This window comes from Anomaloglossus baeobatrachus, chromosome 2 (genome assembly GCF_048569485.1).
Source record: "Anomaloglossus baeobatrachus isolate aAnoBae1 chromosome 2, aAnoBae1.hap1, whole genome shotgun sequence".
Classification (NCBI taxonomy): domain Eukaryota; kingdom Metazoa; phylum Chordata; class Amphibia; order Anura; family Aromobatidae; genus Anomaloglossus; species Anomaloglossus baeobatrachus.
Window position 1 is genome coordinate 149,807,691 of NC_134354.1, and position 27,916 is coordinate 149,835,606.

The 27,916-nt window shown below is 41.2% G+C and overlaps 1 protein-coding gene across 6 annotated transcripts in view; it reads right to left on the minus strand.

Moving 5' to 3' along the window:
• CDKL5 (cyclin dependent kinase like 5) overlaps positions 1-27,916 on the minus strand; it is a 482,986-nt gene that overhangs the window by 10,017 nt on the left and 445,053 nt on the right. For all 6 annotated transcript variants that reach the window (XM_075335447.1, XM_075335445.1, XM_075335448.1 and 3 more), the window contains 3 exons: positions 19,899-19,998; positions 17,357-17,480; positions 6,415-6,511 (listed from right to left, as the gene is read on the minus strand). In XM_075335447.1, the coding sequence (XP_075191562.1) occupies positions 6,415-6,511; positions 17,357-17,480; positions 19,899-19,998 (321 nt within the window). The remainder of the gene's footprint in view (positions 1-6,414; positions 6,512-17,356; positions 17,481-19,898; positions 19,999-27,916) is intronic.

Consider the following 27,916-nt stretch of genomic DNA (forward strand, 5'->3'; position numbering starts at 1 on the left):
AAGGAGAAGCTAGAGTCCGAGGGAGGAGCTAGAATCAGAGGGAGGGGTTAGAGTTGGAGGGAGGAGCTAGAATCAGAGGGAGGGGCTATAGTTAGAGGGAGGAGCTAGATTCAGAGCTCCGCCACTCCTCCCTCTTCAATCTACATAGAGTCTCATGAGTAAGAGATGCCATCTCCTATCTCAGTAATGGGAAAGTCTTCACTGAATATAGATTTTACCTCAGAATTGAGAATGTTGATAATGACTGATCAATTCTGGCAGAGAAAGAAGCAGATTTCTCTGATGAGATATATTACAAAGTTGCTTACTTTCATCTGTACTATGGATTTGTGAAATAAAAATTAAAATGCCAGTTACGCTTTAAACAACATATCCACTCATAAGAAATATTTATTAACGAATCTAAACTATGTATGCAAATTATTTTCCATTAAGTGAACAATATTTTGCAAATTATGCGACTTGTTAATAACCTCCAAACTGAAAGGAGTCCCACGAGACATAGGGTGATTGAACACAATTCAGCATGACAAACATCTTTTGCAATCACTAATCCCTTAAACGCAATCTGTCAGCAAGTTTTTGCTGTGTAATCTCAGGACGATGATGTAGGGGTTAAATAACCAAAAATCAACTATACCTCTTTTATCAGGCTATGTGCTGTTGTTTACTTAAACTATCATTGCTGGGTTAGACGGCAAGTGCAAAGCAGTCCAACATGTCCCCTCCTGTGATTGACACTTCACTGTTAATGAACAATCTCTATTGATAGCTTGGTGTGTGGGGGGACAGCTCCGAGCTCTGCTGCTTTGCTAAATCTATCTGAGAATGGCTGCACCCAGTAATCTAAGTGATACATCTTTGGATTCAGGATCTATTTGCCTACATCATGCAGGTCTCAGATGAGGGTGCAATAACCTGCTGACAGATTCCCTTTAATACTCAGTGACATGTATATCGGCTGGTAGGTGTTTAATCATGCTCAGATAAGAATATGATATGTTGGTTTCTGCTCAGTGTTCCTGTCATAAATGCCATGGTCAGAGATAAATCGGATCCTGGCTTCATAACCCCTTTGATGCTAAATGCAATAGAGCCAGCAGCATGTAAGGTGTTTCACAGCGGAAGGTGGCTTCATATAATATATTCCTAATTTATTCCTATAATGTATAACAGTAATATTGTGTGATGATGGACAATATTACTAACTGTGACAGGCCACAAAATTTTCAATCACTATGTGTTGGAAAGTATTTTTTTCCATCAATAAATCTCAGATTTACGTCTTTTAGTAGTAAAAACTAAACTAAACAAAGGAAAAATAAAGCATCATAAAGTTCTATACTGACCCGTATTACAAGGTAACATTATCTATGAGCTCAGTATAAAAAACCCCACAGTGGGTCTGCAGATATTTGACACCCATCACTTAAAAAATGAGTAAAAGCTTGTGAAAATGCACGCCAAAATAGCGCTAATAAAAGCTACAACCCGTCCTACAAAAAAACGATTTCATACAATCATGCCAACAGTTATGACTTTTGGGATGTGGTAACACAAAAATGACTTCTGGTTTGTTTTCTTTCCCAGATGTAACGGGTGATTAGTGGACATGTGAACTCGGCCTAATACTTGTGCAAAAAAGACATCTAAAAGTTATTTGTATTCAATATTCAGTAAAAATATATTTTAGGAGTACATACAGTTGAAACCAGAAGTTTATATACACTGTCTAAAAAGACACATATCCATGTTTTTCTCACTACCCGATATGAAATCAGAACAAAAACCCTGTTTTAGGTAGATCAGGAATAAAAATTATAAACTGTATATATTTGCCAAATGCCAGAATAATGAGAGAGAGAGAGAATGTTATAAGACATTTTTATTACTTTCTGCAAAGTCAAAAGTTTACATACACTAAGAGTACTATGCCTTTAAACAATATGGGACAGCCCATATGATGATGTCATGTCTTTGGAAGCTTCTGATAGGTTTATTGTTAACATCTGAGTTAATTAGAGACACACCTGTGGATGTATTTTAATGCATATTTGAAACCCACTGCTTCTTTGTGTAGCATCATGGGAAAGTAAAAAAAAAATCAGCCAAGATCTCAAGAAGAGAATTGTAGACTTTCACAAGTCTGGTTCATCCTTGGGTGCAATTTCTAGATACCTGAAGGTGCCTCGTTCATATGTACAAACAATTATATGCAAGTACAAACAAGATGGGAATATCCAGCCATCATACCGCTCAGGTGACGGGTTCTGTGTACTAGAGATGAACGTGCGTTGGTCAGACATGTGCATATCAGCCCAAGAACAAAAGCAAAAGCCTTTGTGAAGATGCTGGCGGAAGCTGGTAAGATTGTCTCATTATCCACAGTGAAACGAGTACTGAATCAATATGAGCTGAAAGGCCACTCTGCCAGGAAAAAGCCATTATTCCAAAAGAAACATAAAAAAGACAGATTAATGCTTGCAAATACACACAGGAACAAAGACCGTTATTGTTGGAGACATATTCTGTGGTCTCAAAAAACGAAAATTGAACTGTTTGGCCATAATTAGCATCATTACGTTTGGAGGAAAAAGGGAGAAGCTTTTAAGCCTAAGAACACCATCCCAACTGTGAAACACGGGGGTGGCAGAAACATGTTGTGTGGTTATTTTGCTGCGTGAGGAACTAGTTCACTTCACAAAATAGATGGCATCATGAGGAAAGAAGATTATGTGGCAATACAGATGTGACATCTCAAGACATCAGTCAGGAACTTAAAGTTTGGGTGGAAAAGGGTCTTCCAAATAAACAATGACCCAAAGCATATTGCCAAACAGGTTACAAAGTGGCTTAAGGATAACAAAGTCAATGTTTTGGAGTGGCCATCATAAAGCCCTGATCTCAATCCTATTGAAAATGTATACAAAAGGCAGGTGCGAGCAACGCGACCTACAAACATGGTTCAGTTACACCAGTTCTGTCAGGAGGAATGGGCCCAAATTAATACCAACTATTGTGAGAATCTTGTGGAAGGATATCCAAAACAATTGACCCAAGTCATACAGTTTAAGGGCAATGGTACCAAATGCTAATGAATATAAGTAAACTTTTGCAGAAAGTAATAAAAATGCCTTAAAACATTCTCTCTCTCATTATTCTGGCATTTGGAAAATATAAATAATTTTGGTAATCCTAATTGACCTAAAACAGGAAAGGTTTATTCTGATTTCATGTCATAGTGAGAAAAACATGCAGATGTGTCTTTTTAGATAGTGTATGTAAACTTCTGGTTTCAACCGTATGTATACATACAGTTGTGCTCAAAAGTTTACATACATCGGCAGATTTTTTTGCTTTCTTGGCCTTTTTTTAGAGAATATGAATGATAACACAAAATCTTTTTTTGTACTCATAGTTAGTAGTTTGGTGAAGCCATTTATTGTCAAACTACTGTGTTTTCAGTTTTTAAATTATAATGACAACCAAAAACATCCAAATGACCCTGATTAAAAGTTCACATACCACAGTTATTAATACAGTGTATTGCCCCCTCTAATATCAAAGACAGCTTGAAGTCTTTTGTGGTAGTTGTGGATGAGGTTCTTCATTTTCTCAAGATGGTAAAGCTGCCCATTCTTCTTGGCAAAAGCCTCCAGTTCCTGTAAATTCCTGGGCTTTCTTACATGAACTACGTGCTTGAGTTCTCCCCAGAGTGGCTCAATGATATTGAGGCCAGGAGACTGAGATGGCCATTCCAGAACCTTCACTTTTTTCTGCTGTAGCCAATAACAGGTCGACTTGGCCTTGTGTTTTGGATCATTGTCATGTTGGAACGTCCAAGTACGTCCCATGCGCAACGTCTGGAACGATGAATGCAAATTTGGCTCCAGTGTACTCTGATAACGTGCTACATTCATCTTTCCGTCAACTTTAACCAAGTTTCTCGTGCCTTTGTAGCTCACACATCCCCAAATTGTCAGCGATCCACCTCTGTGTTTTACAGTAGGAATGGTGTTCCTTCTATCATAGGCCTTGTTGATACCTCTCCAAATATAACGTTTATAGTTGTGGCCAAAAAGTTTGATTTTGGTCTCATCACTCAAAATGACCTTTTTCCAGAAGTTTGGAGGCTTGTCTCTGTGCTGTTTGGCATATTGTAGCCAAGATTTTTTGTGGCATTTGCACAGTAATGGCTTTCTTCTGGCGACTCGACCATGCAGCCCATTTTTCTGCAAGTGCTTCCTTATTGTGCATCTTGAAACAGCCACACCGCTAGTTTTCAGTGAGTCCTGTTTTTCAGCTGAAATTATTTGTTTGTGGGTTTTTCTTTGCATCTCGAACAATTTTCCTGGCAGTTGTGGTCGCAAATTATGTTGGTCTACCAGATCATGGTTTGGTTTTTACAGAGCCCCTGATTTTCCATTTCTTAATCACAGTTTGAACACTGCTGACTAGCATTATCAATTTCTTGGGTATCTTTTTGTATCCCTTTCCTGTTTTATACAGTTCAACTATTTTTTCCCGTAGATCCGTTGACAATTATTTTGCTTTCCCCATGACTCACAATCCAGAAATGTCACTGGCTGGATGAAAGATGCAAGTGTCTGTCTGAATCCAAGAAACTCACTCAGCTATTATGTGCACACATTGATTACAAGCAAAGAGGTCACAGGTGAGGATGTTACCTTTATTAGCCATTCAAACCTATTTGTGTCAACTTCTGTGCATGTGATCAGGCCAAAATCACAAGGGTATGTGAACTTTTGATCAGGTCATTTGGATATTTTTGGCTGTCATTGTGATTTGATAAGAGAAAACAGGATAGTTTGACAACAAATGGTTATGTAAACTTTTGAGCACAACTGTGTGTATATATATATATATATATATATATATATATATATATATATATATATATTACACATTTGGAAAATGTATAAGGACAAATATTTTTATGACTCTTTCTAATGCCTCTATTTTTCTTCAGGTATTCTTTGGCTGCCTGGCTTCCTGGAGAGAATGCTTTCATAATACTGTTCCATACAACCATACAAAGTATTAAAATGTCATAGCGACCATACACTCAGCATGTACAGAAATCTGTCAAGTGAACAGGCCTAATCCTGCATTTTGAGTTGAAAAACAGAAGGCAAAAATGTCACAATAACATTAATTGCAACAGAAGTAAATAAATAGGAGAAAAAAGCTCTATTGGTCAAAGAAAAAATAAAGTAGAAAGAGACAAGAAGATTAAGAAATCCCATAAAAAACATGGCTGTATCAAATTGATAAAAATTGATAGCAACAAAGATTCAAATTATTCTAATGATCCCAAGTGAACTAAACAGAATTTTAACAGAAAAAAAATAGCAAAACTGGATTGTAAATACACCCTCGACGTGTGCTGCATGAAAATACATTTGTAATTAAAATTATTAACCATTTTTTCTAGGAAGGAAAGACTGACTGGTTGACAAAACAAAAAAGTCATAACAAACTAACCTTGCTGCATGTGGAATTATTTTTTATGTGGCTATATTGTACATTTGTAAAACACAGAACATCGTTCATTTGGATTTCATATAAATTAATTAAAAACAAAAATTGAGCCATGTTCCATCAGATGCTTTATTATGGAGGAATTCCTGGTAGGGTTAGGATATCTCTGACACACATTGGAGCCACACAGTCCACTACAAAAGAGAGTTTCTGTAGCTCCATAGTGCAAAGCTGCACAACCTCCAGCACATATATATGTTTCAATGTCATATGGGTTATCCAGGACTTTGGTTTTTTTTGGCTATGGGGCTAAGAACTTACAGCATGTAGTTGCTGCCTTTTCTGCCCTTCAACAAAGTATTCTGGCTCAGAGAGGGTTACTCCAGATAAATTTGAACTCACTTTGAATGGCTCATCTCTTTCTCACTAGCGGTCTGCTCTTTCGATGTGGCATCACTGCTGACATCATGCTGGTTGACTACTGGCTCCCCACATTGAGGTAGGGAGGAGACGGTGGTCAATCAGCTTGACATCAGCAGTGACTCCCTGTCAACAGAGTAGAGCGGAAGAGAAGAAGCTGCTCTCCCCACGTGATGTGAATAAAGAGAATTGGTGGCCAGACTAGTCCATGATCAGTGCAGGGGAGATCAGACAAATTGCTCGAAACTACCTGCCAAGAAATTCTTAGCTTTGTGGAAAAAAAACCAAAGTACCAGATAAGTCCTTTAAGCTACAAATATGCAGATCAACATTGATAATAAATTGGGTGAGTTGGGTAATCTACTGTGTTCCATTTTTTCACAACACCTGATTTACTTTAGTCTTTAGCAAGGTTACACCCTATGGGAAGTTTTAGCCACAAACTCTTTGTATAAAAAGAAAATATTAAGTTACTCAATTAAATCAACTTACAGCTTGAGACTTCTTCTTTTTCTTTTTTATAACTCGGAAAAAACTTTGCTTTTCCTTGTCTTTAATTTGTTCTGAATGGCTTTTTTCTGTTGCTTTCCTATAGGAAAAAAAACATCACATATGAAACCATAGGCACAACTTTATTTCATTACTAAAGGTGCGTATGGTCAGTCACAAACGCATGGAAAGTAGCATATATGTCTTAATAATGTTTGCTTTTTATATTTGGTCCACCTGTGAAAGGTGTCCCGTCCTACGTATAAGAATATATTCTTTGTGCAGAATTCTTCCTTGAATTTAATTGTAGTCCAGACTTCTTGGATATTAGTTTTAGATAATAATATAATACTCTATCTAGATCTAAATACTAATTTTGGTTACTATGAGAAAGTCTTCAGACTATCCAAGTGACAGGGAGGTTGGCAGTAACAGTCTAGGGTCTAAGGTCTTGAGAAATCTTAAAGGGAACCTGTCATCAGAAATTTAGCTATAAAGCTAAAAGTTCCCCCCTCTGCAGCTCCTGGGCTGCATTCTAGGAAGCTTCCTATAGATTTTGTGTCACCTTTTATCCCAAAATAAACACTTTATAAACTGGTACCTTTTCGTATGTAAATTTCTTAATTTTCCATGTGGGCGGGCTGCCTGATGTACGTTGCTGTTCCTCCATCATATTGACGCCGCCCCCGAACGCTGAATTTGAAAGTTCAGGACACCGCCCCTGGGTGCCCGTGGTCCAGCGCATGCGCTGTTCCACTGTAGCGGTGCCGTGCACTGTGTGCACGTGCGACCGCTGTGACGCTTTGCGCGGGCACGAGGTTATGGGCGGCGCTGTTAGTGTCATCAGTAAGTGCCGCCCATAACCTCGTGACCGCACTTTCCCCTATTACTCCAGCGTTATGCGCAAGCGCTGGAGGAATGATGCCCGGACGTCCCCTCCTTCCCATCATGCTCAGCACGAGGTCACGAGGTTATGGGCGGCACTTACTGATGACACTAACAGCGCCGCCCATAACCTCGTGACCGCACTTTCACCTATTCCTCCAGCGTTATGCGCAAGCGCTGGAGGAATGATGCCCGGACGTCCCCTCCTTCCCATCATGCTCAGCACGAGGTTATGGGCGGCACTTACTGATGACACTAACAGCGCCGCCCATAACCTCGTGCCCGCGCAAAACGTCACAGCGGTCGCACGTGCACACAGTGCACGGCACCGCTACAGTGGAACAGCGCATGCGCTGGACCACGGGCACCCAGGGGCGGTGTCCTGAACTTTCAAATTCAGCGTTCGGGGGCGGCGTCAATATGATGGAGGAACAGCAACGTACATCAGACAGCCCGCCCACATGGAAAATTAAGAAATTTACATACGAAAAGGTACCAGTTTATAAAGTGTTTATTTTGGGATAAAAGGTGACACAAAATCTATAGGAAGCTTCCTAGAATGCAGCCCAGGAGCTGCAGAGGGGGGAACTTTTAGCTTTATAGCTAAATTTCTGATGACAGGTTCCCTTTAAAGATAATGCTCAGTAAGAAAAATCATGCAAATTACTGCTTCAATAAAAGGAAGCAAAAAGCATGTTGAGCGGCATCTGGCAATGGCTTGTGTGTAAGTCAACATCTGACCGATTTAAAGGCCTTGAAACACCACTAAGGATTTGTATCAAATCATAGAACCCCATAGATAGCTGTTTTGGCGTTCTTGGCCATCTTTACTAGATATTAGGGTACTGGGTGCCAGTTATGATGCTTCGTCTAGGTCACTCATTCAAAACATGGCTCTTGTCTCACATTTCTGCATTTCCCATATCCAATCTGACTGATCACTATTTCTACAAGGCTATTCAAAGCTCTATTAAAAGGGTTTTTCAGACATTAGATATTGATAACCTATCCGTAATGTAGCTAATCTATATCAGACCAGTCCGGTTTCGACTCCCAGGATTTCTACTGAGCAGCTGTTAGCAGCTCCAGCAATGGCTGGATGTACATAGGGTACAAAACTGTAACATAACAGCTCTGTGTACCATGTAGCGTCCGTTCACAAGTCTTGAGGCTCTGACCTCATTTACTTCAATGAGAGCTAAGCTGCAGTACCTGAGAATGACCACTACACAGTGCATGGAGCTGTTTTGTTATGGTACACAATCTAGCCATTGCGAGAGCTAAAGACGCTGATAGGTGAAGGTGCTAGGTTTTGGATCACCACAACTTTGATACAAATGATCTAGGACAAGTCATCAAAATCTAATCCCTTTAATTATATGTTTGCAAAGTATGTGTTGTTAAATATGGGATACATAGATAGCCCTTATTATTCTGCAGCAGAGAAGAAGCTTGCACGGCATACATAAAGATGTTTGATTTGTGAAAAACAGGGGTGTACGTGAATGTACCTTTAAACAGTTGAACAACTTGACGTTGACTTATTCTAGAATTATACTGGAGGTTCAGAAATGATAGCATGTTCAATTATTCACAGCATTAACTCAGCAGATATAGCAGGAATCCCAAGAGTAATGACTGCTAAGAGTCACAACCAGTGACCTCATTTTGCAGCTTCCCCTCCCAACGCAGGGAAACACGCTGATTATCTTAGCTCCACTTGTTTAAATTCATCAGGCGAGTGCGCTGCGCACGGCATCGATGCAATAAATAATACAGCACAGAGCAGATGTAGGTAGTGCACCTTTTTGTCCAACTCTGCAGGGATCTGCTATTATGACTCGTGATTTAATAACCTGGAGGATATTGGGGCTGACAGCGAGATCTTTATCACATTTCCTAACACTGCTCTTTTCCAATCATTTTTTTTTAGAACACTTTGAAGTCATTGAATATAATGTGTTACAATTATCAATTTGGATAACAATGTGATAATTACGTTTTCAGGATCATTTACTAATACTAAATATGGTCACTATTATTCCTACTTATACGTCTATCCATAAGTCACTAGATATACAGTCATGGCCAAAAGTATTGGCACCCTTGAAATTGCTCCAAAAATGAAGTATTTCTCCCAGAAAATGAATGTAATTACACGTTTTGTTATACACATGTTTATTCGTTATTGTTTACTTATAATTTTGGAAATGTGACCATTTTTGGAGTTTTGTGTGAAAGTATGTAAAATTTGCATTTTTTTCTCTTTTTTTGTTTTGTACCAATACACACAGGAAATAAACATGTGTATTTGCAATAATTTTTTGGGAGAAATACTTAATTTTCTGGAGCAATTTCAGGGGTGCCAACACTTTTGGCCATAACTGTATATCTATATCTCTATGCCGACCACAGGAGAGCAGGACTGCAGGAACAGTTGAGCAATCTGTGCCATGCTGTTCCTATATGGTAAGTCCCATAAAGGTGAATAGCATAGGGAAACCGTGTGGCTCCCTTGTTATTATGTTTCCTCCTGTGGACGATGCAAAAAGATAGATATTCTTGTCTAAATGAGCCTGTTGTAGCTGTTCTGCTCTGACTCAAAGGTCAGATTACGGGATCACCAGTGAGGTCTAAATTGAATTAGGGTATGTGCGCACGTTGCTTTTTACCTGCTTTTTACCTGCTTTTTTGCTGCTTTTTCTTCTGCGCTGTTTAATGCCAAAATGGATGTGTTCTTCTATTCAAGCAAAGTCTATGGAAATTTGGGTTTCTTGTTCACACTATGTTGTTCAAAATGCTGCCTTTTTGAGGCAGAACTTTGGTCAAAAACTCAGCTTTGCAGTGCAAAACCCAAATGGCAAAAACAATTGACATGTTGCTTCTTTGAAAAGCTGAGTTTTTGACCAAAGTTCTGCCTCAAAAAGGCAGCATTTTGAACAACATAGTGTGAACAAGAAACCCAAATTCCCATAGACTTTGCTTGAATAGAAGAACACATCCATTTTGGCATTAAACAGCGCAGAAGAAAAAGCAGCAAAAAAGCAGGTAAAAAGCAGGTAAAAAGCAACATGCGCACATACCCTTAGGCCTCTTAGATATCAAGCGCATGGAGAAAGGAAATGCACACTTGTTGTGAGCAAAATCAGTTTCTGTTTATTTGCCGATGCACGCATTATTTATACCATTTACAGATCAATGTGATATTGCATAAATGGTTCAGTGGAAATTTACCAGTTGTTCCCCTGCATCATATATAACATTTAAGTCTCAGAAACACAGAGACTAAGGCCACTTTCATATTGTGTTTTCGCCTATGTTTACTGGTCCTGTCGGGGCATCTGTACGAATCCCTCTCCCCCCGCAAAACATGTTTGGGACCCATGTGCCGACGGGGCCATTGACTATAATGGAGCAGATGGAGTCAACGTGTGCTCTCACGGGCATATACGTTTTCTGCAGCCGGACACCTGAACGTAGTCTACTACGTCTGGGTGTCCATCTGCAGAAAACATATATGCCAGAAAATGGAGCAAGACAGAGCACACGATGACTCCATCTGCTCCATTATAGTCAATGGCCCTGTTAGCACATGCGTCCCAAACACATTTTGCAGGGGGAAGGGGGTTCGGACAGATGCCCCGACAGGACCCGTAAACATAGGTGAAAACGCAAAGTGAAAGTGGCATTAGAGTCTTGCATATGAGATAAGAAAATATTTAAGATTTTGAATTTCAGACTATGAGAATAGTATGTACTAAAACAAAATGTAATAATTAAAACTAAATGTAAAAATAAAATATTTAAAATTTAGAAATATATAAACTATTAACACTTCTACATCAATTTACCCTTTTGGAAATGGTATAACCTTCACCACAGGGTCAGTAGGTATCCACACAGGAGCTTCTGTCTCATGGGCCCATGTCCCCATGAGGGGACATCCTACCAACTTCACCCATCCACCCTCATTGTGGACACCTACTCCCTGTCAGCGGGAATTTTTTTATGATGCTGTGAAATTCGGTTTGTAGTGTTCTGCTTGTCTAGTTAAATTTATAAAGAACAGCCACCACTAGGGGTAGCTAATTGTATGTGGATTTACAGGGGTATTCCCATGAACAAAAATGATGAAAGAGCTTGTAACAATAACAATTTACAAAATTTAATGTGTTTAAAAACAATATTCCTGTGCTGAGATAATCTTATATACATTATGTGTCCCTGCTATGTACGGTGTAATTGCCGTGTCTGACTGTACGGGGACATGGTCTGATCATACCACATCTCCTGGGTCGGGGAGGAACAAAAATAGAGTATACAGACATTACAGCTTGGGATCACAAAATAATTTTTTCTTTGAGGTAAAACTTTAAAAAAGAGGAAGAGAAATGTTTTACCTCACAAAAAGAATCATCTATGATCCCATGTTGTAATGTCTGCATACTCGTTTCTTCTCCTGCCCAGGAGATGTGGTATGATCAGACCATGTCCTGTACACAGCAGGGAGATACAGTGCCTTGCGAAAGTATTTGGCCCCCTTGAATTTTTCAACCTTTTCCCACTTTTCAGGCTTCAAATATAAAAGATAAAAATAAAAATTTTATGGTGAAGAATCAATAACAAGTGATACACAATTGTGAAGGTGAACGATATTTATTGCTTATTTTAAATTTTTGTAAAAAATAAATAACTGAAAATTGGGGCGTGCAATATTATTCGGCCCCTTTAAGTTAATACTCTGTAGCCCCACCTTTTGCTGAGATCATTGTCTTGTTGGAAGACAAATCTCCGTCCCAGTCTCAGGTCTTTTGCAGACTCCAACAGGTTTTCTTCAAGAATGGTCCTGTATTGGCTCCATCCATCTTCCCACCAATTTTAACCATCTTCCCTGTCCCTGCTGAAGCAAAGTAGGCCCAAACCATGATGCTGCCACCACCATGTTTGACAGTGGGGATGGTGTGTTCAGGGTGATGAGCTGTGTTGCTTTTACGCCAAACATAACATAGCATTGGGCCCAAAAAGTTTGATTTTGGTTTCATCTGACCAGAGCACCTTCTTCCACATGTTTGGTGTGTCTCCCAGGTGGCTTGTGGCAAACTTTAAACGATACTTTTTATGGATATCTTTGAGAAATGGCTTTCTCCTTGCCACTCTTCCATAAAGGCCTGATTTGTGCAGTGTACGACTGATTGTTGTCCTATGGACAGACTCTCCCACCTCGGCTGTAGATCTCTGCAGTTCATCTAGAGTGATCTTGTGCCTCTTGGCTGCATCTCTGACATGACATTTTTGAGGGACGATCAGGTCTTGGTAGATTTGCAGTGGTATGATACTCCTTCCATTTCAATATGATCACTTGCACAGTGCTTCTTCGGATGTTTAAAGTTTTGGAAATCTTTTTGCAACCAAATCCGGCTTTAAACTTCTCCACAACAGTATCACTGACCTGCCTGTTGTGTTCCTTGGTCTTCATGATTCTCTCTGTGCTTTAAACAGAACACTGAGACTATCCCAGAGCAGGTGCATTTATACGGAGACTTCATTACACACAGGTGGATTATATTTATTATCGTCAGTCATTTAGGACAACATTGGATCATTCAGAGATCCTCAATTATCTTCTGGAGTGAGTTTGCACATTGAAAGTAAAGGGGCCGAATAATATTGCACGCCCCACTTTTCAGTTTTTTATAAAAATTTAAAATAAGCAATAAATATCGTTCACATTCACAATTGTGTCCTACTTGTTGTTGATTCTTCACCATAAAATTAAAATTTTTTATCTTTATGTTTGAAGCCTGAAATGTGGGAAAAGGTTGAAAAATTCAAGGGGGCCGAATACTTTTGCAAGGCACTGTATATATAAGATTATCTCAGCACAGGAACACACCCTATGTTATAGAGTAGGATGAGCTGTATAGATTGATATATAGTTTTGTGAGAACATATTAAGTATAACTTTTATTTAGTCATTTAAACCTCTGCTTTTTCTGGTATTTTCAATCCAGTGGATGGTCCTATCAGTGACTGACAGCCATGTCTGTACGCACACTTATACAATGTAAGCTGTCAGTCACTGATAGGACTGCCCATTGGATTGAAAATCCCAGAGAAAGCAGAGGTATACTGAATCTTTTCTCACAAAACTATATACCAATCTACTCAGCTCTTCGTGTTCTATAACATGGTACCTTCAAGTTGGACTGCATTTTCATGGTGATGGGTTTCCTTTAAGCTCAGTGTGTCACGATTCACCTTTGGCTCTTCTCGTTGCAGAGCCATTGGATTTTGCCTATTGCTTGGTTGTTTGTATTCCCCGGGTCCTTGCCGGTGGGCAGGGCTTGTTTGGTGCCTCATGCCGGTAATCACCTTGCTTTATATCACCGGAACTTTGCCAGTGATAGTTCCTGCTCTGCAGTGTGCACTTTTGGTTCCTGTGAGTTCATGCTGATCCTCGTCCCGCTACCCCAACTCCTTATCCTGTCCACCCTCCGTCTATCTTGTTTGTGCTTTGTGACCTTCCACTTGTCTGGTTCCCTCAGCCCTGTTTCCCCCCTTTTGTACTGACGTTTCCCTTAGGCTTCTGACCTTGGCTTGCTCTCTGACTACAGTTCTGCTCCCCATCTGTATCTGACGTTACCTCCCGGTTAACAACTTTAGGCTTCCACATGACTTTGGCTCCTCTTCCTCCTTTGCACTGACATGACCTCCCAGCTCTGACTCTTGGGGTGTACAACCATTCTGCTATCTCCCTGTCTAGATACTGCTGACATCTAGTGGGCAGATGCCGCATTACACCTAGGAGCTCTACATATCTCTTGTGTACCTGTGCTGGTGGCAGCATTACACAGTGGAGTAGTAACAGGGAATGCAGCAGCTTTAGTACTGCAGGGACATTGCCATACAAGATCACTAATTATTAAATCGCACATTTTTATTACCTCCATTTTTTAATGGACTCTCTATGGAGTCCACTGATTTCCACATGCACCATTAAATGCCCCATTTTCCGAATGGCGGTGCTCCAAGTAAATAGTTGCTACTAAGTTGTCCTGCAAATTACAGTAGATTGCTGACAAAAGCATTGCGGCAAGATGTGACCAGGTTATTACTGAGGAGCTCTTCTAACAAAAAGAGATTGTATAAGTGGACAAGTGATTTTCTGTAAAATAAACTCCTTTAAGTTTGTTTTACAGAAAATAGAACTACAGTATAGAACAAAACAAGGAAAGTAGCAAAATGTCCCTGCAAATTGTATTCAATTATTGGCATCTATTGTACCTGTGCCTGCACTGAAGAGGAAGATGGAAAAATACACCCACTATTACCGGAGATTAAGGAATTTATATCTAAGTCAACAGCAAAAGAATAATAATGTGGAATAAAAGTATAAGGGAGCACGGAAGCATGTGCATCACATTTCCAATGAGTCACATTGTTCTGAGCAGGATTCTCGGGTTCATTAGTTATCAAAGCTAAACTTGTGCAGTTTGGTATTCTATTATAGAGATATAGTATGAGTACATATCCATATAATAACTCTCGCTCCTAGTTGTCAGGAGGAATAGCAGGCCATAGCCACCAGGGCTCCCCATACAGTGCTATAGATGATGGACATCTACCATCAATGCTTCATTGGAACCTTTCATGCGTCCTCTATGTCTGAATATACACACTATATACTCTATATATGTGTTGAGGAGAGCCATAAGATGAAATACTTAATTAACCTCTGGACATAGAGCACTGTGAGAAGTGTGTTCAATGAAATTAATTCTCTATACATAAGCCAGTCAGTCTTCAGAGGAACCCAAGATGGCCCCCGATGACATCACAGACCCTACCATCAGCATGGATCCACCAGATGACGTCCCTCCGATCACCATCACCATGGATTCATCCACTGAAGTCAGACCCACCCATCAACAGCAACACAGATCTCCCCATTGGCTAGCCCATGAACTGTCCCACTAAATGGGCATATATGAACTTGTGTACGCCCCTAGCCTATATCAAGAGGACGCATGCTCTGTACTCGCTCTGTTCGGTGCCATCTTTACTGTAGTCAAGAAGAGATTTCACATCCAACTGTGTCTACTGTGATTTCTTTACGCATGCACTTGATCCACACCAATTAGGCCAGGCAGTGGCAGTAGGCAACTAGTGATCTCTGATTAAGAGTTCATCTTAACATATGGAGAACAAAAAATATCACCACATATTGTCAGCAGGAAACTGTCACTTCCATCTGCTCAAAAGTAGCTGTGATAGTTATCAGAAGGAGCCGGTTACCTCTCCGAAACATGCACTACTGCTGCAGACTGTAAAGGAGATGTAGATTAGCCCAGCAGTAATTCAGTGCAGCTAAACAGTTTGGTGTCTATAATAAGGATGAGTATACAGTGGACCTTAAAATGTGAGAAGTCCTCACTTTTCTGTAATTAATTTTTTGAGGGAGCCGGTGTATGGTGTATAAGTGCTGGCTGTATGCTGGGAAATTCTGTATTTTCAAAGTGGAAGTAGAACCAAAAGACTTCCAGAGTCTTGGGGTAATTGTATGTACAGACGTTATGTGCAATAGGTGAAGCCTTCTTATAGTGTATTTAGCCAATTTCAGCTCGTTAACGAGTCCTGATTGACTATGCAGAAGCTGTTCAGCTCTCATTTACAAGTCTGTTTACGCAGGGCAAATAATGATGGGGACACCACATGATGTTATTGACAGCACATCTCCTGTTTACACGGTTGAGGTGCTGCCTAATTTTCTTGCTGTCATAAACGATCCGATCATTCGATGAACAAAGTGATCGTGAATGTGATCACAGGCTTGTATACACTGGCAGATAATTAAGAATGAATTTACAAGAAGCAAATTGCAAGCAAAAATTTACATTCTGGAGAATTCTACTTTTTGTACAATTCAAAGTGAATTACATTCACCTGAAACAGATTTACTAATCGCATTACTACAAACATACATACTTTTCTGCCTTTCATGCCTAACACAATTTGGAACACCAGTAGTGACCTCCATTTATAAGAATGCTTCTCTGTGCGGAGACCACCAGGCCAGGAAATGCTCTCCTCCAGCAGAGCTGACATTCTCAACAAGGGAAAACAGTACCCCATAGACATCAATCAAAGGCGTCTCACTTAGCCAATGAGTTCCCTACCCTGCACTGAAGAAGGTCAAGAACTCTGAAACGGTTGTCTGCAGATGGTGTCTTTTCTTCTTATGGAGAGACCTTGGTTTGCCTAAATATCCTAAGTCATGTGAAAAGGCTCGTTAAAGGGTTTAACATATATTCTTTTTTAGTAGCTACCTCTATTAGTTGGCACTAAAGTGTCAGTGTTATTCCTCTTGGAGAAAAACTAGCTTATCATCTATAATTAAACGAACATTACTAACCAAAAAGTGGATTATGTCATTGTATTGTTTGAATTTACTGGATTGTACAACTTATACTAGCTGATAACAGTTTTATAATATTGGTATTGTTGTCCTCTAACAGTATACAGAATAAACATGGAATTGAGATCACTGGTTACTAAACTGCATTTGTGGAGGTCCCATAAACTGAATCACATGCTGCCCATAGGGAGCTAGCTCTGACAAATTGGCTCATTATACATATTCTTCAATAAAGTAGATTAGAATGAAATCTAATTATTTTGATCTGGCTCTACTGAAGTTTTAGATTTTCACTCTAAAAAACTTGGTTTGAAACCATTTGCCATTAGTGTTTTAATGACATTGCCCAACCTCGTCCAATCTCCATCAGAAATATCTCTATGGTGAAGGGTCCAAGCAGGAGTCCTCAATGAAGATTTCATTAAAATAAGGGTATCTGCACACCTCAGGTGACCATTTTTAGGCTTGGAGTACCTTTATTAAAAATGGCTGCTCATAGAAACAAATAGGAATATTGTTGTTGGGTGGTATGTAAACTGAACAAAACATGTGAACGGTAACATCTACATGTACCTGCTTTATGATATTGTTCATTTTTTTGTAATACTTCTTGAATAACCAGAAATTATGAGCTATAATCCTCACCAGTGATCAAAAGTAGTTTGTCTCTTTGAGTGATTAGTTCCTGCACTGCTGTCCACTGGATGTGAGGAGCTTCGGTTTGACGCGCTATTTTCATGAAAAGTTCCCTCTGGCCGAGGGGATGGAACTGTAGATAAAAATATTGTTATGTGCATAAAAAAACAACAAAACATCAGAAAAACATCCAAAAAATAGTCTGAGTCTCCAATTCCCTCTAATATGGACTGTTAGGCGGGCTTTGCACGTTGCGACATCGCAAGCCGATGCTGCGATGTCGCACGCGATAGTCCCCGCCCCCGTCGCAGGTACGATATCTTGTGATAGCTGGCGTAGCGAAAATAATCGCTACGCCAGCTTCACATGCACTCAGCTGCCCTGCGACCGTCGCTCTGGCCGGCGACCTGCCTCCTTCCTACGGGGGCGGGTTGTGCGGCGTCATAGCGACGTCACACGGCAGGCGGCCAATAGGGCGGAGGGGCAGAGATGAGCAGGATGTAAACATCCCGCCGACCTCCTTCCTTCCATAGAGCCGCCGGCGGCAGGTAAGGTGATGTTCCTCGCTCCTGCGGCGTAACACACAGCGATGTGTGCTGCCGCAGGAACGAGGAACAGCATCGTACCATCGCTGCAGCAAAATTATGGAAAAGTTGGAGCTTGCAACGATGATACGATAACGACGCTTTTGCGCTCATTTATCGTATCATCTAGAATTTACACACAACCATGTCGAAAATGACGCCGGATGTGCGTCACTCTCGATTTGACCCCACCGACATCGCACGTGCGATGTTGCAACGTGCAAAGCCGCCCTTAATGTTCTTTACCATCTATAAATGCGAACGTTATGGTCACTGCAGATATCGCATTCAGAGAACAGATGTAAATTTATATATTTATATAGTCGGTAAAGATTTCGATAATGTTCCCTTTTTCTTAAGAAAAGAAATAGACTTCATGAGGCTAAAACATACTAAAGCCAAAAAGTCCATGATAAATTCTAAAAACATCAAAATCACATTAATGCTAAGTTTTTTCTATTTGCTGTGGATGAAAACACTTGTTGTAGACGTTAAAGGTAACAGGGTCGTGGAGGGCTGATACAAATGAGCCTTATTTAATGCTATATACTTACGTTAATAGAAGACCCACCAATATTAATTTTCTAATTACTTTTTATGCAAACAAAGCATTCAAACTATTTATAGCTTTGGCAAAGACCTATTCAATCTCAGGTTTAAAGGGGTTGTCTGGGACTTTTATATTGATGGCCCATCCTATAATCAAGGGGCAGATGTGCAGTGCCTGGTCGCGGCCACTATGAAAACCTGTAAATCAGCACATCTGGCTGTGGCCAGCACTAGGAAAGCTGATAGGTAGGGGTCACACCTCCACTGATCAGATCTTGATGATATAATCTAAATATGGGCCATCAATATAAAACTCCAGGACCACTCCTTTAACACTAGAAGTCCCAAACATTTCGAGCTCCCCCCTGAAGTCCCGAAAGAGGGTCAAATGACCCTTAGGCGTACTTTGCACGCTGCGACATCGCAAGCCGATGCTGCGACGTCGAGCGCGATAGTCCCCGCCCCCATCGCTGCAGCGATATCTTGTGATTGCTGGCGTAGCGAACATTATCGCTACACCAGCTTCACATGGACTCACCTGCCCTGCGACGTCGCTCTGGCCGGCAGACCGTCTCCTTAAGGGGGCGGGTCGTGCGGCGTCACATGGGAGGCGGCCAATAGCAGCGGAGGGGCGGAGATGAGCAGGATGAAAACATCCCGCCCACCTCTGTTCTTCCGCATTGCAGCCGGGACGCAGGTAGGAGATGTTCCTCGCTCCTGCGGCTTCACACACAGCGATGTGTGCTGCCGCAGGAACGAGGAACTACATCGTACCTGTCGCTGCAGCGGCATTATGGAAATGTCGGACCCTACACCGATGATACGATAACGACGCTTTTGCGCTCGTTAATCGTATCAAAAAGGATTTGCACACTACGATATCGGCTGCGACGCCGGATGTGCGTCACTTTCGATTTGACCCCACCGACATCGCACCTGCGATGTCGTAGTGTGCAAAGCCCACCTTAGTCCAAACTGACCTAACTAACTATAAACTAAATGGCTAAACTCAATGGAAAACAACAACCTCCTGTGGTGCGACAGTAATGGCCTTAATTACAGAACAAAAGACGGTGATTATAGGATGTTAGCTAATCCTTCAGGTCATTCCATCTGTCTCTGGGTTCCAAAGGTACAAATGTTAAATGACCCCTCTCTGGGACTTCTACTGTTAATAATGACCATCAAGTCCTTTTTTCTGAACTAGTACATTGACATTCAACTCAATTGTAAAGTTAAAGTGTAATGAAACTTTGATAACACATAAACAGAGCGGCTACAATAGAAAGTCTATAGACTTGTTAGCATGCTTTTGAGCAATCGGTGGGAGTCTCAAGACCTGGACACCCTCCGACCTAAAGTCAATTTAAGGGACTACAAACTATAAATATTTTTTACCAAAGATTAGTTAAACTTACCTCTGTAGAAGCTGCCAACACGTCTAGGGACTGTATCACTGTATATATGGCGGTTTTCTTTAGACGACGGATCATCTGGATGAGTGTCATGATAAGGTCCCTATAAATGAAAAACAAAACAGCTATGAAAAACAAAACAGCTTGTCGGTGTCATGTGGTTTTCAAGTCACATGATACAATATATGATATATGTGTAATATATGTAGAGGTGACTGATGCAAACAGATGAGCAGAATATTATAAATTCAGAGTTATTTTTCATACAAATAAATTATTGAATAATTTCTTTTATATATATATATATATATATATATATATATATATATATATATATATATATATATATATATATAGTTTTTCCCCTTTTACAGACATGTAATTATTGGATCAGTGGGTATCAGTGTGGCGCCCCTGAGGCTTCAGTTGCCACAGAGTATTGCACTGCACCCAAATTGGCTGTAATGCTCAACCCGGATCCGGAGGAGGCCAGTCCCGTTTTCATCACATTATACAGTCAAATACACACCAGGTTGCCCTGTTCCCACTGGGAACTGGGCTAGAGTAGGGTAATAAAGGGGGTCGCCGGCAGATAGGCATTTACAGGATGCCCTCACACAGGGGCCCCAGTCCCACTAGCTTAGGACCTGGGAGGGAGCAGGAGCAGCCAGCAGAAGGAGTCAGGAGCCTACACAACAGTTAGGGAGTTTTCCAGCAGGAGAGGAACAGAGCAGTCGCATCTTACAGGTGCTCCGGTGGGAAGGAGAAGTTCACACGATTGCCGTGGGGAGAGTGAACCTGCTCCCCATGGAATCAATGCCACACAGGGTGACAGGACCCTAGGGAAGATCATACTGCAAGTTGGTTTTCCAGAATCTGCCTGGACGGAGAATGTTTTAAAGGGAACCTGTCAGCAGAAATTTCCCCTAAAACCTAAAAGATTCCCCCTCTGCAGCTCCTGGGCTGCATTCTAGAAAGGTCCCTGTTATTATTGTGCCCCCTTTCTGACCAAAATACAGAGTTTATAAAGTGGTATCTTTTTGGATTTGGATTCTGTAAATGTGACACGGGGCGGGCTGCCTGGCGTCCGTTATTCTGCCTCCTGCCGCTTTAGGCCGTCCCCCATCGCTCCTTTGCATAGCTGTGGACGCCGCCCAGTGCTCCACAGGTCCCCGCGCATGCCCAGTGCTCATCTCTCGTGGATGAGCACTGTGCCCAGTGTCACCGCTGGTGACGTGCGCGCAGGCTTTAGATTATGGGCGGTGCTGGGATGTTTATTACCAAGCAACCGCCCATAATCGCGGGACCGCGCTTTCCCCCTTTGGCGTCCTTCGTTCTGCGCAAGCGCGGTGCTGCTGACCCCACGTCACCTCCTTCCCATCTTGCCCTGAGGCAGGAAATAGATGGGAAGGAGGTGACGTGGGGTCAGCATGTCACCTGTCATGACATGTCATGTCATGACAATCACCTCACTACTACCCCCATCATCCTTCCTCAGCCATCTTCTGTACGCCTCGGGGCAACGGGGCTGGGCTAGGCCGCCTGTGACAGCGACAGTCGAAGGCCCGGCGACGAGTAGGTTAACTGTCTGCCCCGTGGGGCGCTACATCAGCACATATAAAAGCCAGGAATAACATCAACATTAGAAAAAAAAACTTTTTAAAAACACCCTTTCAACATAAAGAGAATTATCCCAGAACTGTGTAGTTTTTCTGTAAAATCTATATTCAGTCTGCTATAAAGGATGGTATATGATGTCCAACAGTATATTTCTTGTTCTGTGACCACGAAAGATAATGTACCAGCATATCTCAGTGCATCTGTTCTTTCCTGACATGTTGTACCAGTTTCAAAGACAAAAAGCTTTCGTGTTGGAAACGCAGATGTGACCCACTTTTATGGAACAACTAATGTACATTTCGAAATGCGCCTGTCACCTACACAGCACAGCTACGGTACTCTACATTGGGATCAGATTAATAGAGTTTATAAATGACAGAACTGTCGCTCTGCGCCGCAAGAGGAGACTCACAGGGGTATGCTGAGGGTCCGGCTCCCCCTGGAGATAAAACAGTCTGCACATGTCATTGGACTGACACAATATCTGATATAGTGTGGTTCCTATTACATTATTATATTGTGGAGACTGAAGCAGCAGGGGACTGAGGAGAGGTGAATATTTGTTTATGTTTTTAAATCAGTACACAGTGGCCATAATACTACATGGATGACTATGGGCTATGCATTATATTATATTCAGGACTATGGGCTGTGTATTATACTATATGCAGGACTATGGGCTGTGCATTATATATGGAGGTGTATTATACTATATGGAGGACTATGCGCGTGCATTATACTATATGAAGGACTAAAAGGTACAGTATACTTTAAGGAGGACTATGGACTGTGCATTATACTCTATGAAGGACTATGGGCTGTGCATTATACTATATGGAGGGCTATGGGCTGTGCAATATACTATATGGAGAGCTATGGACTGTGTATTATACTATATGGAGGGCTACGGGCTGTGCATTATATTTGGAGGTGCATTACAATACTGTATATGAAGGACTATGGGGGTGCATTATACATGGAGGACTATGGAGGGTGCATTATATTATATGTAGGACTATGGAGTTTGCATTATATTACATGGACGACTATGGGGGGTGCATTATACAATATAGAGAACTATGGAGGGTGCATTATATTACATGGAGGACTATGGGGGGGTGCATTATACTATATGGAGAACTATGGAGGATGCATTATATTATATGTAGGATTTTGGCTTGTGCATTATATACGCAGGAATAAAACATGCACCAACAATTGACGTGCTGCAGATCTTTTTTTGCACCCAAAACTGCAAGGAAATAAGAAGCAACATCTGCACATCACTTCAGAATTCTCACTGCCTTTGCTGGCATAAGGATAGACATGCAGATTTGGGCAACAAACTGCGCCAAATCTGCAACAAAAAACTCAGCGTCCGCACACAGCCTAAGTGTGGCCATCCTATACAGGTGAATAGGAAAGTAACACTATATGCTTGCCCTGCTTCCTGGGTAAGAACATGGGTTTGAGCTCAATGTTCTAGAGACACTTACAGACCCAAATTTCCTTACTGCTTAACTCATAATTCCTTAAAAGGAACCTGCCACCAGGTTTTTCCCTTATGAGCTGTGGCCACTACCAGTGAGCTTTTATATGCAGCATTCTAGAATACTGTATATAAGAGCCATGACCGCTGTATAACGTAAAAAACACCTTTAACCCCTTCAGCCCCCGGGCACTTTCCGTTTTTGCGTTTTTGTTTTTTGCTCCTTTTCTTCCGAGAGCCGTAACTTTTTTATTATTCCGTCAATCTTGCCATATGAGGGCTTGTTTTTTGCGAGACAAGTTGTACTTTTAAATGAAACCATAGGTTTTACCATATATTGTACTGGAAAACAGCAAACAAATTCCAAGTGTGGAAAAACTGCAAAAAAAGTGTGATCGCACAATAGTTTTTGGGATGTTTTATTCACCGTGTTCACTATATGGTAAAACTGATGTGTTGTTGTGATGCCTCAGGTCGGTGTAAGTTTGTAGACACCAAACACGTATAGGTTTACTTGTATCTAAGGGGTTAAAAAAATTCACAAGGTTGTCCAATAAAAGTGGCGTACGTTTTGCGCCATTTTCCGAAACACGTTGCGTTCTCATTTTTCGGGATCTATGGCTCAGTGATGGCTTATTTTTTGCGTCTCGAGCTAACATTTTTAATGGTACCATTTTTGCGCAGATGCTACGTTTTGATCGCCTGTTATTGCATTTTGCGTAAAACATGCGGCAACCAAAAACCGTAATTTTGGCGTTTGACATTTTTTTGCCACTACGCCGTTTACCAATCAGATTAATTGATTTTATATTTTGATAGATTGGACATTTCTGAATGCGGCGATACCAAATATGTGTATATTTATTTATTTTTTAACCCTTTAATTTTCAATGGGGTGAAAGGGGGGTGATTTGAACTTTTAGGTTTTTTGTTTTTTTTTTTTACTTTTTAAAACTTTTTTTTACTTTTTTTTTTATTTTACTAGTCCCCCTAGGGGGCAATAGCGATCAGCAATCCGATCGCTGTTATCTATCTGCTGATCACAGCTATACAGCTGTAAACAGCAGATTCAGTCACTTCCGGTTTCCCTCTGCTTTGTGCCGAAGAAAAACGAAAGTGAAACTTCGTAGCTGCAGGCATCATCACATGACCCTGTGCTACGATGGCAACCACCGAACGTCACGTGATCACTCACGTGACTTCCAGTGGGGGCGGCGGTAAGTAAAAAACATGGCCGCACGCATATAGATCTCGCTGCCTGACTATGGCAGCAAGATTTAAGGGGTTAAATGTTGCGAGTGGAAGAGATTCCACTCGCAACATGCAGGCACACATGTCAGCTGTTGAAAACAGCTGATATGTGTGCCGACCGTCGCCGCCTGCCCGCGGCAGGGGGCGGGGCTTAACGGGACACGATCCTTGACGGATAGATCCGTCCAAGGTCGTGAAGGGGTTAAAATACTCACCTAGGGCGATCCGGTCCGATGGGTGTCGCTGCTCTCGGTCTTCCACCTCCTCTCAGCCCCGTGTACATGACACGTCCTACGTCATTCACACAGAGGCCTCCATTGCGAGAAAAGGTCAAAGACCACCCATGCAAGCGCACTACAATACTTTGATCTGCCCTCAGCTGGGCTGATCAAAGTGCACAGGCACAGGAGTGCAATGGAGGCCTCTCTGTGAATGATGCAAGATGCATCATGCACACAGCAAGAGGACGGCGATCGGACAAGATGGAGGATGTGCTGGACCCGCGACTCCCATCGGACTGGACCCCCTAGGTGAATATAATAAAGGCGTTATTTCCATTCTACAGAGCGGCCTGGGCACTTATATACAGTATTCTAGAATGGTGTATATAAGAGCCCACTGGTGGTGGCCGCAGCTCATAAGGGAAAAACCTGGTGACAGGTTCCCTTTCATTTCTAACTTAAAGTGAATCTATCACTAATATTTATTTTCTAATTAAAATCAGATTGTGATACAAATTCTGGTTCTGTACTAATTCTCATTTATGATTATATATTTAGTTTTTATATCTCAGCTTCTGTTGACATTATGTTGAAATCGCATGAATTACAGAGAGCAACAGTCTGCAGATGTTCATTGTCTTTTAGGGGGGGCTGTTCTCAGCATACTCTACAAGAAGAGGAGGTGATCTGATTGTAGGTCCTGTGTTCTCAATATGTAGGTGTCATCTTTCATTGTAATCCTACACGGAGAGATTATGAAAAGACTGCTGTAAATAGATATCTACAGAACAGGAAGTTTTAGTTAATTATAAGGGTCAGCGGTTGCAGTGAAAACTGCAAGATCTCAGGGCCTTTTTATATATAAACTGTTACAATAAATTTCAAAAAAGGCTTAGAGCGTACCTACCTATCTTTCCCTTTTTTAATATTTTTTCAGCAGGTGAACAGGGGTCCAGGGCTTGAGACCCACTATTGCTAAAAAAAGACGATGTACATACGGCTTAGGCTAGTGTCACACATCCGGCTTTTTGCCGGATTCGGCGGACTCCAGTACAGTGTGATACAGTACAATGGTAGCTTGGCCACTTCAGGGTCACATGCTCCGGTCACATGACAGCATGTGACCGGAGCTTGTTGCGCTGCCATTGTACTGTATACACTGTACTGGATTACGTCGAATCCGGCAAACCGGCGAAAAGCCGGATGTGTGAAACTAGCCTTCCTGTGCTCCAACATGAGCATATGCGCTAAGTGTTTTTTATGGGTATTTTTCTGTTAACACGTACCCTTTAAGCAGTAGAAATAACTGTGGTCCCATTGTTAAAGAGTAAATAAACTGTTTTTAGATTCAACTATTGATCAGCTTTTGTAAAGTTCTAAATCTTTATAATATACTCCGTTACTTTCTATGAATACCAAGCTGAAAGTGCTGGCCTATCTGCCTAGTTCGTGCTGATTTCAACTGCAGGTCTAGCCAAATGTGCACCCCCATGTGAGCTTATCCACACGCCTACCCATGATCAAACACCATTTAACACCAAACATGATCAAACACCTGCAAAACGTGTTTCTGACGTATGCACAGATGGGGCCATTGACTATAATGGTGAAGATGGAGTCACTGTGTGCTCTGTCGTGCACCATTTTCGGGCATATACGTTTTCCGGCGGCGGACACCCAGACATAGTCGACTGCGTAGACTTGAGAGGTCTGTAATTTTTATTGTAGGGAGACTTCAACTGTGACAGACTTAATAAAAAAAAATAATCCAGAAAATCCCATTATATGATTTTTAAATAATGAATTTGCATTTTATTGTTTGAAATAAGTATTTGATAAAATAAAAAAACAGAACTTAATATTTGGTACAGAAACCCTTGTTTGCAATTACAGAGGTCAGACATTTCCTGTAGTTCTTGACCAAGTTTGCACACACGGCAGCAGGGATTTTGCCCTCCTCCATACAGATCTTTCAGATTTCGGGGCTGTTGCTGGGCAACATTGAGTTTCATCTCCCTCCAAGGATTTTCTATTGGATTCAGCTCTGGAGACTGTTTAGGCCACTCCAGGACCTTGTAATGCTTCTTACAGAGCCACTCCTTAGTTTCCCTGGCTATGTGTGTTTCGGGTCATTGTCCTGCTGGAAGGCCCAGCCACGACCCATATTCAATGCTCTCACTGAGGGAAGGAGGTTGTTGGCCAAAATCTCACGATACATGACCCCATCCATCCTCTCTTCAGTATGGTGCAGTTGACATGTCCCCTTTACAGAAAAGCACCCCTAAAGTATGATGTTTCACCTCTAATGCTTCATAGTTGGGATGCTGTTCTTGGGGTTGCAGTCATCCTTCTTTTTCCTCCAAACATGGGAAGTGGAGTTCATACCAAGAAGTTTTATATTGATCTCATCTGACCACATGACCAACTCCCATGCCTCCTCTGGATCATCCAGATGGTCATTGGTGAACTTCAAAAGGACCAGCACATGTGTTGGCATGAGCAGGGGGAGCTTGTGTTTCCTGCAGGATTTTAATCCATGACAGTGTAGTGTGTTGCTAATGGTAATCTTTGAGACTGTGGTCTCAGCTCTCTTCAAGTCATTGACCAAGTCCTCCCGTGTAATTCTGGGCTGATACTTCACCTTTCTCAGAATCATCCTTACTCCATGAGGCATGATCTTGCATTAAGCCAAAGACTGAGTAAGATTGACAACCATCTTGTGTTTCTTCCATTTTCTAATATTGCACCAAAAGTTGTTGCCTTTTCACCAAGCTGTGCGGGTCTACAATTTTGTCCCTGGTGTCCTTAGACAGCTCTTTGATCTTGGTCATGGTGGAGAGATTGGAGGGTGATTGAGTGTGGACAGGTGTCTTTTATACAGGTAACAAGTTCAAACAGGTGCAATTAATACAGGTAATGAGTGCAGAGTACGAGGGCTTCTTAAAGAAAAATTAACAGGTCTGTGAGAGCCAGAATTCTTGCTGGTTGGTAGGTGATCAAATACTTATTTCATGCAATAAAATTGAAATTCATTATTTAAAAATGAGATGATGTAATTTTCTGGATTTTTTTTATTCTGTCACAGTTAAAGTGTACCTACGATAAAAATACAGACATCTCCATTCTTTGTAGGTGGGAAAACTTGAAAAACATCAAATAATTATTTTCCTCACTGTAGGTGCTGCCTTTATTTACTCTCCATCTAGATGAAATCTATCCATGTGTATTGTAAGGAGGTGAGTTCCCTGTTAAAGTGCACAATATTTTGTTTTTCATCATTTTCTATTAGGGATATTGTTTTTTAGGAAAAAGACAGAAGGACAGAAACATACTACAAAGGCACAAATATCTTGCAAAGCAAGCGAGCATTTATTAGTTTGCATGCAAATGAGGAACACTAAGAAAGCAAGCTGCTCTACTGCAAATTCTCCATTCATTTT